General features: G+C 40.9%; 1 protein-coding gene across 9 annotated transcripts in view; it reads right to left on the bottom strand.

Annotated features, from left to right (window-relative positions):
- Nucleotides 1–19,109, bottom strand: part of nrxn2b (neurexin 2b) — a 703,630-nt gene that overhangs the window by 158,468 nt on the left and 526,053 nt on the right. For all 9 annotated transcript variants that reach the window (XM_016673326.1, XM_016673332.1, XM_016673331.1 and 6 more), the window contains one exon: nt 1,370–1,551. In XM_016673326.1, the coding sequence (XP_016528812.1) occupies nt 1,370–1,551 (182 nt within the window). The remainder of the gene's footprint in view (nt 1–1,369; nt 1,552–19,109) is intronic.

The following is a 19,109-nucleotide window of genomic DNA, read 5'->3' as shown; positions in this document are numbered from 1 at the left end:
AGGCAAATTCAAAGGTTCCAATCACCTTTGAATTTACAAAAAAAAAAAAAAAGCAATTAATTGCATTAAAATCTGTGCAATTAAATAGTCAATATCAAAGTCCCCGTCCTCATTATAACCACAATAGTAAGCAGCAATAGGTATAATACTTGCGTTACCGTTTGAAATGTAAGCAAAGAAATAACTACAGATAGCAATTATGTATTGCTGCATTTTTAACACAAAGACGTCTTATTTTCACTGTGAAATCCTCCTCTGTGCTGATGTCTTCCCCTCTTCTCACATATCGTTGTATGTCTCACCGAGTCATTTGTGCTCCAGACGACTTTTAAAATATTAAAACCAGCAGACGGACGACTTCACATCACAGGAAATGACCCATTACAGCTCAGAGCATCTACAGTTGACCCCTGATGCATCACCACTTAGCCTCCCCCCTCCCCACAACCCATGCATTATTTGTTGGGTCCATTATATTTACAACTATAATCTTTCATCATTACAGTCATTACCCGTATTTATCACTGAAGCTAAGAGCATTTAAATTGGCCTTGACCTGCTCGGTCAACTCGGCAGCGGCGGCTCACACACCTGTCCCTCCCCGTCTCCCGTCGGCCCCTCGCCCTGTTGCTCTCAGTTTACCCAGCACTGGATGAGGAGCGACCCCGGGGGTCACCGCTCTCTCTGTTGCTCTCGGCACTCGGGCTAGGAACCAAACAAATTGGGGTCGGCGCGGCTGCCAGAGCACTGCGAGCGCGGCGCACACAAGAGGCCGAGGGCAGATAAGTGGAGATCACAGTGATGGTGTCTTCTCCCGTCTTGTTGCTGCGGCATCACCTTTTACCATCCGGCGGAGTAAAACGCTCCCTCTGAACGGCTCAGAGGCAGCAGCAAGTAATCCTGGATGGTAATTAACACAAAACCCACCATGAAAATGAACAGAATATTAGGTGGAAGAAGCATGGAGGTCAACAATACAATTAGAGCCCCGTTAAATGCCTTTTAAATGCCTGTTGTCCTTTAATAGCCATTTCAATCCATCAATGGAGGTGGGCTTTAATGACCTTTAAGCCCAACATATGAAAGCTGTAAAACACAAATTAGGGTGATGACTAGAAATAACAAGAAGTGTGTGTGTGTGTGTGTGTGTGCGTGTGTATAATTAGCCATTTTCTTTACTCGGAGCCTAATCCTTCTTAACGGGCCTTGAAAGCAGAAACGGGTAAAAAGAAAAATAATAATCTAAATGTCATTTAAAGAAAAATCAGCCACACTTAGAGAAGCCAGGGGTCCAGTTTTACTCACTGGAACACGGCTCTGTTGTTTCAGTGGAAATCTAAAACTATGCAGTGGGGAGAATGTGTCTTACTATGTGCAGCTCCAGGTAGTCTCCCAGTCCCTTGGCGCTCTCCACCCTGACCAGAATGGCTTCCTTCAGCTGCGTGCTGAAGCCCACTGCCAGCCGGTCTGCCCGCGTGCTCGGCCGGTCATTGGGTGGCCAGGTGTATGTGATGAGGGCTCCGCCTCGTCCAAAGATGTACGTTGTCCCAGCTGTGAAATACAAAAGGCAAAAATAAAGAAAAAGCTAAATTAGGACAGTTGACATAATACATAAAAGAACAAAAGCACAACATAGAACACTACTGGGAAGACTTGACAACAACGGAGCACAAATCCGACTTTCAGAACAGTAAAGATGGCTTCTCCCACCCCCCGTCTTTGTGTTGTCATAACATTTCAGCTGGCGCCTGCGTTTTTCCTGTTTTGATAAAGAAATGCTTTTGTTGTGTTGATCCCCTTTTGGAAATAATCTGTATACTCTAATTTGTCAAAAACAGTTCCCATCCAACTGCGATAAATGTGATTTTGCGCAACAGCAATCAAAAGAATTCGACAGCCGATGAAATATGAGAACAACAAGCCAGCGCGTTTTATTAGAGACACCGAGAATCTGTCACAATGTGCCATGAAAGAGTGTTTGTACCACTGGAACTTCTTCACATCGCTACTGTGAGACTAACTAAAATCTGTACTTAAATGAGTTTTCATGTGAAAGACGAACACAAAGCAGTGCATAGCTGAGAAAAATTACACATGGATGTCAATTTTAAGGTGATATGCATATGCAGCCAGCTGCTCTGAATCCAATTAAACTCTGTATGTCTGATGCAATTGTTATACTAAAATAACATGTTGAGTAAATAAATGTCTGACTGTTATCCTGTATTTTCCAGTCCATCGTTCCATCAACTCTGACTATCTTCTTTATTTTTGGTGAGGAAGAGCCTCCCTATACTGTGATGCTGCTGTCACCACCAGCCCTGGTTCACTGAGATGTATTCATCTCCAGAGCTAGCCAACAAACTAGCTAGTAATTGTAATAAATTGTTAGTTATGAAGCGCTTGTTGGTGAGGAAAAGCAGCCCTAAAGTATAATGTTGCTGTCATCACCTGGTTTCACTGTGGAGAGCTAGCCAACAAGCTAGTTAATAATTGTGAATTATGGCTACTTAGCCCTAGAACTAGCAAGCTAACCAAAGCTAGCTATCCAACAATTGCTTCTAGCTCTCTTTAGCTGACTCTTGTTGCCAACAAAAGCTAGACTACAGGCTAGCTGTTGCTGGCTAGCTTCAATTAGCCACTGTTATATGGGTCTTAAAATACATATACAAAATACGACGACGTGTTGACCTTTCAACATCAACCGAAATCAGACCATCTTGTTAGCAGCAGCATAGCAAAAGATGGAGGAAAAAAAGAATTGCTGCCAAATAAAATGAGTAATTTTATGTTTGAACAGTAACAGAGGGGATGGAGTTTGGCTCCGATGAGCCCACAGGTAAATGAGAAATAGCTGCTAGGCGTGATTAGCACAGAGTAATGAAACCACAGAAACTACCATCAACCCATGTGGGCCGTTTCCATCCCCAGTATTATAAACACACACACATATACACACACCTAGGCCGTGCGTCAAGATAATAATGCATGTATAGCATTCAGCTGTATGAATATATAAGTAATCAAAGGATTCAGGCGTGTTTTTATGCAGACCAAACTTAAGGCCACCGACACGGATATTTACAGGTTTTCAGTCATTTTGATCAGAAATGACAATGGAGAAGCAGCATTCAGCTTCTATGCACCACAAATCTGGAGTTAACTTCCAGAAAATGGCAAAAAAACGCTGTGCTCCTTTAAATAAAGGCTATAAACCCACCTGCTTAGAGCTGCCTTTTAGTAGTAAATGATGAATGACTGAATGAATGAATGAATGAATGACACTGATCAACATATTTCATGTGTGTTGATGATTTCCATGACAGCATTCAACAAGACGTAATCTTTCTTGCTTGTTTCACCATTGGTGACTGTATGATGTTTTTATAAACGGCCATGTTGCTGAAATGTCCTGTACAAATAAACTTGACCATTTCTTTTGGATTTGACTGAAATCACATTGGGAAGAAGAGGATAAAATGCAGCCGTTTAGCTAATCTTCTAGTAGCGTAACTTAGTTTTATGTATGCCAACGGCTTCTAAACACACCGTCACTGGAAGGTTGACGCCGTGACGACCATGGGGGAGCCAACGGGCCAACAACATCCACAACCACAAACAGCCACTCGCTCAGTCGTACACCAAGCAGAGACCCCTGATTAAAAATGGGGACAAGCTGTCTCCCTGCACACAAACATGCACTCATTCAGCAATGATCCACTGGTAGCCATTTCAAATTGGCTGACACACAGCACTCCCTGTTTCTCGCTCTTTTTTTCTATCTCGCCAGCCCTCCCCGTCTCCCTTGTTTCCTCCCAGCAGAGCTAAGCCCCTATGCTCAGCTCTTGTTGTTTTCTTGAGGCTGTATTATTTTAGCGCTGACTAATTATCGCAGCATGGCAAGGAGGGCTATAAAGAGGTTGTGTGCCGGAGGAGAAAGAAATTGGAAAAAAAAGAAAAAAAAAGTGAGAGGACGACAAAAGGCGACAGGATTTAAAGACAAGCAGTTTAGAAATAATGGTGGAAGCTATACATTGTGGATGTTAAAGAAGAAAAGTTGGTGTTTTCTTCCTCTGTTCATCACGAGTGAAGCACCAACCTATACAGACCTGGTCAGGAGACTAACAGAGGAAAAAGGAGAAGAGATTTGTAAAATGGCCGACTAACAGGAAAGGAAGGGAGCCATGTTGTACAAATAAAGAAAGCTTTTGCATTAAACAGTCGATCTGCATCATTGAAAGTGAAACTCAACTAAGTTTTACATAACTACTAAAGATATTTGCCCTCTTTCTCATTGTGTTTATTGACATACTGACATGTTTCAGATCATCAGATATATTTTCATACCAGCCAAAGAGAAACAGGGTAAGGAGCAACGCCGCCCCAGACCATCACACTCACACCGTCTCTCACTCTTCTGATTTCTTAACCTGAAAGGCTGCCAGTTTCTCACTAATTCCACAAAGTTTCATTATTGTCAAGTTTTTTGGCCTCTTCAAACCACCTCAGCTTCTGCCCAAACTTGAAAAGGCTTTCTTCCTCCAAAGAGACGCAGAAACAACTCATCTCAGCGACATCTTTTTATTTCTCTTTTCTTTTGTCTTTAAATTACTTCAGTTTACAATACAAGACCACCATGATTTTGTTTGAGTGGTCAGAGTAGACACAGAGAGGTCACCAAGCAGGTTGAAAATCTACAAACAAATGAACCAAAATAAATTACAAATCACAATGAGCTAATTAAGCAGTTTACCAAGTAATATTACCAATCTATTTTAAGTTAACAGTGAATGAACAAATAAATAAACTACATTCTAAACACATAAAACCCATTTCATCACCAAGGCTAATTTGGTCTTCTGAATGCAGATGAAATGATTTAAACTGTGCATAATGTCCAATTCCTACCAGTGGTGTCTTTGTGGAAGCTTGAAGCCGAGGTTCTTTGTCTGTAGAGATCATTCTGAGCACAGGTGTGCCAAGTTACCTTATAGGCTTCTGAAGGCTTGAGTGAGAGAGAGATGGGTGCGCTTGATTCTCTCTGATGCATGTGCCAGTTGGGTGAAGATAGCAAATACACCCACAAATGCACAATTTGCTGTTTTAACTTGACAATTATGTTATAAAGCAGTTTTTATTTGTGGAACAAGTAAAAACAAGCCTGTATGTTCTTTTTGGTTCTGCAGTGGTTTTCATCTTAAAATATTCCCATGGATGCCCTTTTTGCCCTGATGCTAGTTAATTGAGGCAAACGAGGCTTGCTGTGTTTGACCCCTGATGTTGGTCTGGGTTCTTTTGTGGTTTGTTGGATACCCAAAGTATTAGAGACATTTTTTAACCCTGTCCAGACTGACATGTCCAAAACTTTCTTCATCTGTTTGTTCGTGAAGATCATTTTCCTACTTCATGTCGTCAGACAAGTTCTATCTAAGTGAATTTTTTAAACTAATTATTTTATCAAGCTTGGGTATGGCTGATGAAACTTATCAGAGCTTAGTCATAATCAAAGTTAATTTATGATTCAATAAAAGGGCAATTGATTTGGATAGGTTTTCTTCTTTAAAAAATAGAAGTATATGAAAACTGATCTTTGTTTTTACTTAAGTTTGACATTAAAATGTTCATAATGAGCTCTCCTACAAAAACTAAAAGTTAAAGCAGAACAACAATGTTTGCACTCTGTCTTTATTTACTTTGATTTTGCAATAGCTTCATGGTAATTAAATGTGGCTTTCATTTTGTGCTCAAAAATGTTTTTCTCAGAGAAAACACTTAACATGGTGTTTTGATGCATCATGTCAAGGTGGAGATCATGTCAACCAACCAACTAAAGAAGAACACCTAAAGCTTTAGTTAAGCAACACAGTCAAATTTCATCATCTCAGCATTCGCAGCGTCTCTGTAGAGCAAGTTCTCCACACAGTGCTCCTCTAATATATTGCAGTTGCATGCAAAACGACATGGTGGGCGACCAAGATGTAACCATGTTCCTGCTAACAACAGTGTTTTTGTCTTTTTCTACGCATGTTGCTTTGTGTTGTATGCTCGCCGTAGGCGCCCTACACTGCCCCCAACAGGAACGAGCCGTAATATATGTATTACGGCTGCAAAAGTTGAGTTGGCCTGATTCTGATCTTGAGCGTCTGTCTTCTGCATGAAATGCAAGCTTTACCATTACCAGATTCCCTGATTCATTTGTAAATCCAACTTGATGTGCATTCTTTTATGTAAATAAATGCATTAATCCATTCTCATTTAAGCATCTTGCTACAAAATTGTTACGTTTCGCAACCTGGGAAAGGTCTCAACCTAGAAACCGGGTCAAATATGCAGCAAATAATGCACTCTGATGATTTTTTTTTACTCTCTGTTCAACACTTTTCCTGTTTTTTGATAGCTGTTGTTTAAGTTTTGGTGTGTCAAAAGGGCAGAAAGAGCTGGAGAGTATTTGTTCAGGCCTGTGTCTGTCAGAACCTTTACAATCCAACAAATCCAATAGGACACAGTTATGCTTGCATATCTGAGAAGCATTAAAAGAAACAGCAATTGTGAATTTGTGTACAAATTATGCCAGTCCTACATAATCCCTAGTCCTGCTGTGTCAGGGTGTTATTTCTGTAGGCTTGAATACATCTAAAAGCTAGCATGGTGCCGCAACAATGGACCCCCACTGTGACTGATGGGTCGAACATCACTCACTGTGCATGTACAGCGTCTAGCAGTAGTAATCACAGCCTTTGAACTTTTTCAACACTTCTCATGTTAAAATCCTAACCTCAGTGATTTTTAGTTATGTTTGGGTGGATTGGGATTTTTTCAGCTTTGACTGTATTAGAGTCGTCCTGCATAAAAGTGAATCTTCGGCACAATTTTAAGCTTTTGGAGAAGCATTTGGGCTGGATTACAGCTTTTCATTACTGCTAATTTTGCCGCAGCTATGTATTATTTTCAGTTTATTTACTGTGACATGTTTTTATCAAGTAAACAAATTCATATTGCCTTGGTGAAATGTCTAAAAATCAACTGTACAATGAAATCTGTTCCTAGTTTCCGTTTGTAGAGTGACGAAATGTGAGTGCAGACAGGCACACTGCTTCCGCTACACCTTTACACGGCAGCTGGGCTAAGGTACAAAGATTATCCAAGAACACATCACCTCCAGGCAAAGGCATTCATCTCCAAAGGCTAGGGAAATAAGAGCTGCAGTTTCATTAAAAAGATTTATTTTCTGTTTATATTAAGTCTGGTGGTCTAGACGACCAAGAACTCAGTAAAAAAAAAAAAAAAGTTCTTAAATTCAAATGAGAAGCCAGAGGCTAGTGAAAATTAGTGACGGCAGATCCGCCTCAACTACACAGAATTCAGATCATCATTTGATGTGTGGAAAGAAACTGTGGTTGGATTTACAGATGCCATAAAAAATGGTGATGCGTCTTGACACAGCAATTCCACACAACGCAGCAGGAGAAAACAACTCTCGGAATCCATCTCATTTAGAGTGCGCTGCAAATTAGACTCGCAGCACGCATCGTCACCGCATATCTTAAACCCAAACTCGGGCTGAAATCACTCACATTGATTACAGCCCCCACCAGGCTCAGCCGCCTCCGCCATATGCTCCCCCGGCTCCTTAGCCCACGCAGCAGACGTCACCGCCGCAGTGACACCTGTCAACTTGTGGCCTAATCGTCGGAGTGAACGTCACAAAAAAAAAAAAAAAACAATGTTCTGGGAGGAAAATCAGGACAAAATCAACTAAGGACTTCAACTCTCCCCTCCCCCCACTTCTCTCCTCTTCTATATCCACCCTATGAGCCGGTGGTGACTGCTTTGATTTGTGCGCCTGGTAGTGGCCACCTGCTGCTTTGTAGACTCGTGAGGCCCGTGCACGCCGTGCGCACACGCGCCCTTCTCCACTCTAAATGAGGAGACTAAGGAGCCACAGAATCTCTAATGAGTAGTCTGACAGAGCGCATCCGTGTGTCACCGTTTCTTCCAGCAAACACCTGCTGCTCTGCTTAAAAAAAAATAAAAAATCCACTGAGGACTGCGGCGCAACACACACTGGTGGGAGGATGAGATGAAGAGGGCGGGAAGAAAAAAGAAAAAAAAAACAAAAAGAAAAAAGAGGAATGAGGTGTTTATTAAATTCAGAAGGACAGGTCTGGAGGGCATTTCTTCGCTTGTTGTTGTCACTATAACAATCTGAATAAAGTTAGACAATGTAAATCCACAAAATGGTCACGTGCAGTGCTGAGCACATCACACCTCTGTCTAGAAACTGATCTGTAGGATTAATTAGGTTGAGGAATATAGTAGTCAGATTATAGATTTAAAGATTTTTGGCACTAGTGGCCTCTGTATATGGAGAACTTTCTCTACCACTGAGGCACCTGGTTCCTCCGAGTATGGAATGAATACCTCATGTTAATAAATAAATAAAAATAGCGTAGAAAAAAACAGATGCTTTGAATTTTACTTTGAGACCAGTCACGTTCACAGCTGTGGAAACACCACTAATTCACCAGATTGTTTGCTAATATATTTGTGAACATCCTCGCTTTCATTGGATGTAAAATCTACCAATTCAAATCCAAGCCTAAATGTAACTCATTTCTAGTTATGCATTTATGTTGCAGCTCTTCCCCGTCACTTTCACTGGCACTCTAAGAAAGTGAGCAGTGGTTCTCTGGGAGCGGGAGAAGATGTCGGCAAAATCTTTAGTGATGCCATTTGGCTACATGGATCATAAAGAATATATTTGTAACAATAGCATCCAGAAGAAAACATACAGCGACTTGTAAATTCTCCAGTAGTTGGCTTTCAGAGATGGTAGGGACTACGTCAAACTTTTGTTGTCACTTAGACATAGCTTACCTTTCTTTCTGCTTTTTTTCTGAGTGATGTTAGCAAAGCTAGCTAGCTAATGTTAGCAATCTGCTTCTGTACCAAAATTCTTTACCCAATTCTCTCACAAGAGATTTAGTCAATATTAGCTATACATATTAACTTACCTGTGTACACTAGGCTTATATACTGTATGTTTTGGGGCACTAGTTTCCACTCCTTGTTAGCTGTTTGCCACCTAGCTTGTGCACCAAGGAAGGTCACCTCATATTAGTGTGGGGGTGGAGGAGGGAGCTTGTTTCTGACTTAGTCTTGGTTTAGGTGTTCTTGACTACAATACTAACTAACATGTACATGTGCTGTTCATTAAAAGCAGTTAGAGAACCACCGAATGGACATGGATCCTGATCAATGATAGGAGGGTTAAGGTTAGCCTTCAAAGACGAACGGTTGCCATGTGGAACCTGCGTATAGCTGCCTTGTTGAAGCTCATCCATGTTACTCAAAAGAGCTAGTGTCCTTTAAATGAAAACTTCATGTTTCATCAGTACACAAACTTCTGACTAGCTGAAAAAGTCCCATTTGTCCTCCAAACAAGAAGTTCTAACTTCTTAAAAGCACAATATAAAAATGAGAAGCGGCCGTACAATTCTGCTGCTGATCCAAGCTTTTTAGCGTTCATTTTGATGAATTACAGACTGACCTTTATTTTTGTGTGTTTCTATCAACACTGAGGCCCTCCTGGCTCTTCTTCCAAGAAGCCCATCATATTTCAGAATGGGACCGACGGTGCCATCAGAAAGTGACACAGTTTGACCTTAGAATTCAGCTTGAATGGCTTTGGCCTTTACCTTTAAAATGGATATCTATAATCCCATTTCTGAGGTCTTCAGAAAGCTCTCTTCCTTTGTTTTCTCTGGTCTATCTCCAGTGTGTTATACGCAGCGAGGCATGTCAAGAATCCTGGTAATTGAGCACATCTCTTCACTTCTTTGTAGTAATGCTAAATGCATGTACTAGAGGAGTGTTTTCCCTTTTGTTTATAGAAGTTGGAAGATTACCAGCTCATTTATCCATGCCTAGAGTCCATATATCAAAGACAAATCTTAAAGTGGAGCTCCAAAAATATGTTATTGATGTCAGCAAAAAGAACCTTACTGCCAACCAAGAGTTAAAGCTCCGCTTTCTGTGGCGTTTACAGGAAACACAGGCCAGACAAGGTGTTCCAGTCAACCTGTCTGCCCTGCTTTCACAAGAACTAGAAAGATATGAAGTGTCTTGTCCGATTCATAAGCGACTAAATATTTATCATGTGTGTTCAATTAGTCCAGGTGCTATTGATTGGGCCAATCAATCCCACCTACAGGTTCAGAAGAGGAGAGATGAGTCAAACCATGCGGGATGCTTCTTGATTATCATCTCCATTCATGTAAGCTACCTCGTAATTTGGTTGAGGAAGAACTGGCACGGAAAATAAAACAATTTTCTTCTGTCTATGATACCGGTAGAAAAAAATAACCTGAAAACGCTCACCAATCAAAAGTGCAATGACGAGCCTATTGATTGGGATTTTTTTTTTTGTACGTAGGAGCATGCGGGGAAGCACACCCTCTCATTTTTCCCTGCCTGATCCCACTACGCCACGGCAAAAGGGGAAGGTACGAGTTTATCATCTAGGCACCATTGATTGGGAATAGTGAATTCTAGGCCACTGCCATCTACTGTGGGCATAAACAGGTCATATTGGAAGGAAGTAGACGCCACAATTTTTCATTAAGGCCCGCGGTCAATGTTGCGGTGTCAAATAGCAGCAGCTGTGTAGCCTCATGAGAGTTGGCAGGAGGAAAATTGTGAGACAAGATGGCAATAAAACAAAAACTCCACAAAAGGGATAAAAAAAAAGACTGATGATGGTGATGAAGTGTATTCTCTGGAGACAACAGGCCTCAAGGCAGCAGCTCTGCGCACTGATGTAAATGTTTCCCCACTTCTTATTTTAACCTTTCAGACAGGCTTCCAAACAATAACTCAATAACACAGAGACGGTTCCTCCAAACTTTATGCATTATTGCATCAGTGGAGCCTGATTCTTTGAAGTGGTTTAGTAGACAGACAAACCTATTGATTCTTAAAAAAAAAAACAGAATGCTTGAACTTTTTTTTTTCTTTTTTTAAACAACAAATATTTCTGAGACACTTACAAAGAGATGTGTAGACCAAGATACAGACAGGGGCCGATGTAAGACATTTGCCAAGCTTTCATAAAGCAGGAGAGATCTTTGAAGTTGTGGAGTAAAATAAGCACACACACCTCGAGGACAACGTCAGGCACACACATTACAGACCTCTTTGAATTATTTTCACCAGAAACACATACAGAGACAAAAAATTAACCACCAAGAACAGAAACCTCCATTTAGACAATTTTAGAGCACATGCGGCCTAGCGATGGGTCTGTAAATTATTCAATTTCTGAGGAGCTGACTATCCATTTAAGTAAATTATTGAATGCCAGCAAACACAGAGGATATGTCATAAATTATCAGCTTACTTGACTCAAAGTTTGATGAAAGGACAAAAGGTCATGTGGAGAGACTCCTCACTATGTGGCCTGTGAACCCTCCTGCTAGAGTTTAGGGGAGGTTGCCTGTCAGACCGTCACTTCCTAAAATCACACAAAAAAAAGCGCACGCAGTGTACGTGAGGCCCTGTCAGACCGCGCATAGGATAAAAAGAACATGGGGTCCAAATGACTCCACTGCTTAAGACTGTGGGGGGTTAGAAAAGTCACACTAACTCAATGTTGGGCCAGAAAGAAAGCATAAAAAAAGATCCTCAATGTGCATCAGCAGACTGTGTGGACAAAGGTACCAAAAACCTTATATGTCACCAATGGGCTCGACAGCATTGTCACATGGTGTAGAATGGAAGTTGTTTACTCCATCACTCAGTTTGAATCTTCAAGACACTGCGGATATGCTTTGAAGAAACTGGCATAATAAAATCTCATAATGATAATATTTCTTATCAAACTGAACCCTCTTGGGATATCTAGTTGCTGTAAATATGTGACTTCACTTGTTGAAGTACATGTTCACTCTGGGTAATGGTGGTAACGGTGGAAGGAGTTGAACTTGCAACGTCTCTGTTGTCGTGTCCTTCAGGAAGACTCTTCACCCTCCTTGCCTGCTGGTGGAGGTCAGAGGGAATGACGGCACCGACGCATGGCAGCCTTGTTTCTGTCGGGGCAGCTGTGGCTGCGACCCACTAGCTTCCCACCATCAGTGTCCATGAATGGGTAAATGTCTGAATGTAGAGTGAAGTGCTTTGGGGTCTTCTGGACTTGAGAAAGTGCTGTACATGTTATAGGAGCCAGATATGTCGTTGTCTCCAGGCAAGGCGGATGAAGTGCCTTGCCCACGCACACGACTTAAATGAACGGATCAGGATTTCACACTGGCAATGGCACAGACTCCCACCCCACGGTGACCCCTAAAGTGGCATAGTTTGACCTTACAATTCAGCTTGATTGGTTGTTTTATTTTAACAACCACACTAACCATCAACCCCATCAGCCCAGGGTTACATTGCTTCTTATTTCTATGTCCAGGACATTAGGCTACAATTCCATGAACATTTTCACAATATTAGAAACTGTGGTCATAAAAACATGAAGCTGCTTGGAAATGTCTTGCAGCCTTTTCCTTTAACATGGATATCTTTATTTCCATGCTCCTCAGACAGCTCTCTCCTTTGCTTTTTCTCATCCACCTTTATCTTTACAAGATCGGTTGCGTGGCAGCTTTTTTGTGTCCTTGATACAAGAAAAAATTTTACACAAAGCAAGAATCAAATGATTTGTAAGCACTGTGAGAACTCCAAATGCCAAGTAGAAGCCATCTGCTTCATTCCTTCTTTCAATCCTAAACTCGAGCTATTTCAAACTTTTATCCACATGCCTGGAGTGGATTTGATAGGGATAGTTTGTCTTTTTGGGGGATTAGAAACACTAATTGAAGCTGAACTAGACTTCTCTACACTGATTAGATTTGGTAAAGCACAAATTGTGACTTATGAAACTTGTAGTCTATTTGCGAACAGTTCGAAACAGGATTCTTCCTAGTTTTACCAAAAGTAAAGTTGAAACCTCGACTAAAAACCTGGACACTGCATATTTGATGGTTTCTCTCTGCTAAGACTGAAAAATAATTGAAATGTGAAACAGTGGGAATACTAGCTCTTTATTTTTTAATCCTCTCTGAAAGAATACTTTGTTCCCATTACATGACCAATAAATTATGGTGTGGAAGTTTCTGGTAATCTGGTCTGGATAATGTTTCTGTGCTTTCTCCTTTCCTCTGTTCTATCAGGGGTTGAGTGGTTGGTAGAATTGTTGCCTTTCAACAAAAAGGTCCTGGGATCTGTTCAAGCTGCACCCTGCCACTCAGCCAACGACAGCTAGAGAAAGGTAACGTCCCACCAAAAACTGTAAGAAATCAATAAGCAGGTATATGCAACGCTTGGGTGGTTAGGTATCACAGTAGTTCCATTTAGATGGCGCAGTTTTGGTGTCGATCAAGCACCCCGATTTGTCTCACTTTCTATTAAAAGACACAAGTTTAGACAAATGAAACTAACGTTTTTTGCCTCCTGACTGATTGATCTGCGTCACTCGAGTCGTCAAAGGAACGTAAGATGAAATACACAAGTGGAGTAATTTCTTTGAATTTTTGCTGTCACTTGTGTTTTATGGCACAAGCGCACACCTCTGAATCATCCTTCGCCTTCTTCAGAAATCACTTCTGTCAGCTTGAAATGTCTCGTTATTACCCTCATCCCTACGTCTGCCTTCGGGGACTGGATACACAGCTGCATCTTTTATAATTTGAGAGATGTAAAATGTTTCTCCTTCTTTTCTTCCCCTGCTTTCAGCACCAAACAATGTGCTTGTGAGGTTTGTTTGAAACATTTCAAAATGCTTGTCAGGTCCCTGGAGGAGATGCAGCTATCAGGGAGTGTGTTTTGTATAAATACCATTATACAGTTAGGACTCAGAAGGTACCATTCTCTCTATATTTTTTTTTTCTTTTTTCTCAATGAAAATATTCGGAAGCCTCAGGGGAACGTGGAAAGGCGGTGTTGGCCGTCACTTGCGCTGTCTTTCTCTGCGATAAAAGGAAACTCATTAGTTTTCACAGGACATTCGCCTTGCAAAGTATTCAAACCCCAAACTTCAAAGAGCTCATTTTATTTGATAGACCAACACAAAGTAGTCAGTAATTATCGAGTGGAAGAAAATAGGAAGCTTTCACAAAAAGAGGACTCAATTTTTAAGTTCAATTATTTCTGACAACCCTGGATAAAGTGCAACAAATTGCCTTCAAGAGTAACCAATTTGGTATGTGTATGATTTATTCAGACTGTTCTGTAAAGGCCTCCCAGGTCTGAGCAAACAGCATCAAGTAACTTAGCAACACAACAGATGGGGTCCAGCAGAAAGCTGTGAACATCTCAGAGCACTGATCAATTCATCATCTGACAATTGAAAGGGTATTTACACAACAGCAAGATGACCAAGACATGGGGGCATTGTCCCCTGTCTTGGGACAATGCCCCCATGGGGGCAGACAAGCAGCTCAGACGATCCACAGCTTAGGTGTGGAAATTTGTTGACTTGTTCACTTCATGATTAGTTAGAAACCTGGAATTCAAGAAAATGTGGCAAAAACAAAGCCATTGCTGAAGGAAGTCCTGTCTGTAACAACAAAATGTGAAGATAGGCACTCTGGTTAGAGGAGACATTATGGCTCTTGGTCTGTTTTCACTTCTTTCCCTTCTTTCTTTCTAGGTAGCTAGCATCACTGTTCATCCCCTCAAAGAATAATCCCAAGTTAAAATGACCCAATCAAAGTATAACTTTAAATCTAATTGACAATTTATTTTAAAATTAATGTTCTATCCTATCTGAGTGACTGAGGTATTTTGTGAAAAAGGATGGAGAAAAAGAAAGTCAATCTCCACCTGGACAAAGCTGGTAGACATGCCTGTAATAACAGACTTGCAGCACCAGTCATATCTGCTAAACAATGACCAGGTGGCGAGTACAAGAATACATTTGTAAATTGATAAAGGTTCAAAAACATGCAGCGACTTCAGAGAAAAACACAAACACTAAAATTGTAGAATCGAATATCTTCTAAACATCATATTTGGAGTATTTTTAGGAAGCAAATCACCTAAAACAGATATTTTCAACAAACTCACAGATGCTATACGTTTCCAATACAAATGTGTGTAAAACTTTAATATTCAGCTAATGTAAGAAAAAATAAATAAATAAAACAATTTCGCAATTGTGGTTATTCCACTAAATAAGAAACGCAGTTAAAAATCACATGTGAATACATTTGTTCACTTGATAAGTCTTTAACAAACACACCGTCATCCTCCAGCTACTTCCTGTTTGCTTTCTACAGTGTGCGCCGGCAGCAATGTCCGGTAGATGATCATGTGACTCGTGATGCAAAAAGTGTTTCCAATACATGTAAAGTAAACAAGTATTGTAAAATAGTTGTAATGAAATGTAAAGTAAAACAATTTCAATATGGCCAAGAAACCCTACCTCATTTAAATAACACCTTTTATGGACAATATGTTATTTTTTAAATTTCCTTATTTCCACTAAGCACATTTATATTCAATATATCAAATTGGCACAATTACATGGTCAATGAACACGCAGCTAGTGATAATGCATTTTTCTGTTTGTCAAAGATTAATGTACAAAACGCTTCAACCAGATAATTAACCAAGATATATTAGAACTGTGTGCATTTAAATACAAAATGAAAGCACTCCAACAGCTTTTTCCATCGTCATGTCCAGCTACTTTCTAAAACAGGAATTTCAGGCAGTTTGACATTTCAGTCCAAACTACCCTTTAGTGTGGATGGGTAAAAGGTTTGAGTGACACTTAAAATCTCACTTTTTCCTCTCCAATTCATCGTCTCTTCTTCTTGCAGACGAATGAAGGAGGATTCATCGTCACTTAGAAGCTCTGACAGCAATTATTTAAGGAAAGCAGCAACGCGCACGCGATAAGACGCGGGCGCAAATCAAACACAAGAACTCATGCAAAACAAACTGATTCACAAGCGCAGCGTCAACCACATCTTTTCACATTAACTTTTATAATGACATGCCAATCAGACGGCAGGCGCCAGACAGAAACGAGTAAATATTTCAGCCTGACAGTCTGCCTGGAGATTAATTATTGACCGTGTTGGGAGGGTTTGCATCAACCAGAGTCACAGGCCAACCCCCCAACATCTGCTGGAGCAGATGAAGGGAAACAACACTGAGACATCACAGCAGCGCAGGTTGGACTGACTAGCAACAGCAGAAAATCAGGACGTAAGCAGAGCGAGCCTTGTGCTATGTGAGGAAATAAAAACAGACGTGTGTAGAATCCCATCCTGATCCCCCTCCCGTCCTCCATACAGAGTCATTAAGCCATAATGTTTTCAAAAGGTCACTTTGTTTTATTGCTGTGAGCTCCATGTGAAAACAGGTGCGCGTTTGTGTGTCAGCGCGCTTATAAGCGGATACGAACGGTGTGAGCGCGCGTGAGCGAGCCGCGGCTCCTTGATAACGTTTAATAGCCAGAGGCCCAATTAGTGTTAACATCGTCCTAATTACACCGGAGTGGCCTTCACAACGCGTAAATAAACACGGGGCTGAAGCCGGTGTCAGCCGCTGCGGCTGCGCGCCGCCGACCTTGGGGGAACTCTGCAGAAGCCGAGCATGCGTCACTTTGAATAGCAATAAATCAACAGAAAAGAGAGTTTGAGAAAATGTTGTGTGATAGAAACGTGGGAACAGCTCTCCTATTTAGGCTGTAAGAAGACAGGTCACAACAACAAGTTTACCGGATGATAAGTTGTTCCAGAAATGATTGCCTTAAACGATAATATTGTTGTTTCGAGATCATTTTCAAGTAATGTATTGATATACATATAGTGCAAGTTGAGCCTCTAAAAGACTGACAAACCCAATTTTACAATTGCTGTTTTTCTATTAAATACAAAACACAATTAAAATCAAACCTGAATGTGTTTGGATCAAGCAATATGAAAAAAACAAGCCACACTGTTATCCTCCAACTACTTCCTGTCGTCTTCTTCTTTGTGATTTGCGGAAGTTTGGGGAAAAAAGTGCCAAAAAGTGTTTCCATTGAAGTACCTCATCCTAGCACCATTTTTTTTTTTTTTTACAAAAAATTAGTATTTCAAAATTGGCTTATTTTCATAAAGCAATTTTATTTTCTAAGTGTCCAATTCCACAATTATTTGCTCAATGAAAATGCAGCAAGTGAGCAAAAATGTTTAAATCACAAAAGGGGGGGAAAAAAACAAATTCATCAGCTCTATTTAAAGATGTCTCAAAAGAATGAAAACAGTCAAATCCGGATTATTAAGCTTATTTTTGGTAATAAGATTTTTCTTTTTTTCAATAAAGTGCGTCAAGGCAACTTCTGGGTGATTGCCTTTAACAATTTTATACTTTTCAGCTTAAAAAAAAGTGATGCAATGTGAGCATATTTTAATAACAAACTAAGATATTAATGGACGGTACTAATTTTTTGCTAGTGGTGATGACAGAAGGCAGCAGCAAAAAGGTTATAGAGCACAGAACCAACAGTGGATTGATCTGAAGATTCTTTCAGAGGGCAACAACCCAGATCCACGGCTCGGTTCCCCGAGGTCGTTTTCCTCAGACTCCACAGGTTTGGGGGGAGGATGTAGCATCAAAGGTGAGAGGCAGATAAAAGAACAACACGGTCCACGGCAGACGTGTTGGAATCGTGCATTAAATTCTGTCTGCCGAACGCGTTCCGACACCCGCACATGACGAGCTGCCAAAGGTCAATCCGCAGAGGAATTTGACATCTTGTCAAGATTTGAGTGTTGTTGACACAAGAAACCTGCTGGGTGGGATTCAGAGCGGCGTGACTGCGTGTCAGTTCTCCTCATGAATAAGGTCCTGAATCCAGTCACCCGCCAATCCCTGAGCTTTCATCTGCAGAGATTAGCCTCGGAGGGGAAGAAGAACAAAATCTAAGCCTGTTTCTTTGAAGGCTAGGGGGTGGTCCATTCCTCCTCTGATCACATAAGACCCAAAATCTGCCACGCACAGCTCTGCTGGGCGCTAAATGGAACAAACACTCAGACTGGGTCAAAGCAGGAAGATGGAGCGCCTTGCAAAGGTATTCAGACCCCTCGAGTTTTCACTTTGTCACAAAAAAACTGCAAACTTTAATATTTCTTTTGTGGTTGGAGGTGTGGCTGTGATATTCACTGTAAATATTAAAAAGGTTAACATATAAAAAGTTCTGAATCACATTTTTCCATCCCAGAAAAAAAAAAAAAAACTGCCTATGCATCACTGCACTACAATAAACATTTTGTTTACTCTAAAGCCTATAGATGTCTGTCACACTTTCAGACAGCAGCCCTGCTGTCGTGGTCATATAGACAAAACCAGCAACAGAGTTACCAATTACTCAACAACGGTGAGAGTGAAACCATGAGTCAAAGGTCTATTCCAAACAATGACTTCCTGAAGCCTTGAACGGTCCTGATGGATCTGGATTTACAAATTTGACTCTGTTGTGGAAGATATACTCTGTTGTAAGACATGTTTTGTCATTGACAGGTGATTGGTATCATCACGGTTGAAGTTAGCACATTAGCTTCCTCTAAATATCATCCTGATATAGCATGTTAGCATGAGCAAAACTATTTTTTTTCAATTAGTCCTTTAGAGCAACTAACTTTTAATCTAGCTACTGAGGCTTTTGTGTCCATCTAAAGCTGTACAACAACGCATTGTTAAGATATGCAGCCAAGAGGCCCATGGCACCATGGGAAAAGATCCACGACTCTTTTCAGATCTGAGAATCTGTCCACAGACTGCCAAGTATAAAGGTAACCATTAGAGAACCCCATTTCCAGTTTCCCCTGCATGTTGTTGCCATGCAGGGGACGACAACAGGAGAACAGGGTAGTGGCATCATCATGCTATGGTAGTTTTTTTTTTTTTTTTTTTTGAAAGCAGCAATACAGGACACTTCTCAAAGAAAATCTGTTAGAGACTGCAAAGACTTGGAACTGGGGTGGAGGCTCACCTCCCAGCAGAATACTGACCCATAGCGCACAACTAGTGATTTAGATCACTATGGGATTCCACTGACAAAATCAACT

This window comes from Poecilia formosa, unplaced genomic scaffold (genome assembly GCF_000485575.1).
Source record: "Poecilia formosa unplaced genomic scaffold, Poecilia_formosa-5.1.2 Scaffold73, whole genome shotgun sequence".
NCBI classification, from domain to species: domain Eukaryota; kingdom Metazoa; phylum Chordata; class Actinopteri; order Cyprinodontiformes; family Poeciliidae; genus Poecilia; species Poecilia formosa.
The sequence above is the reverse complement of the archived record's forward strand: the minus strand, read 5'-3'. Positions and strand labels throughout refer to the sequence as shown.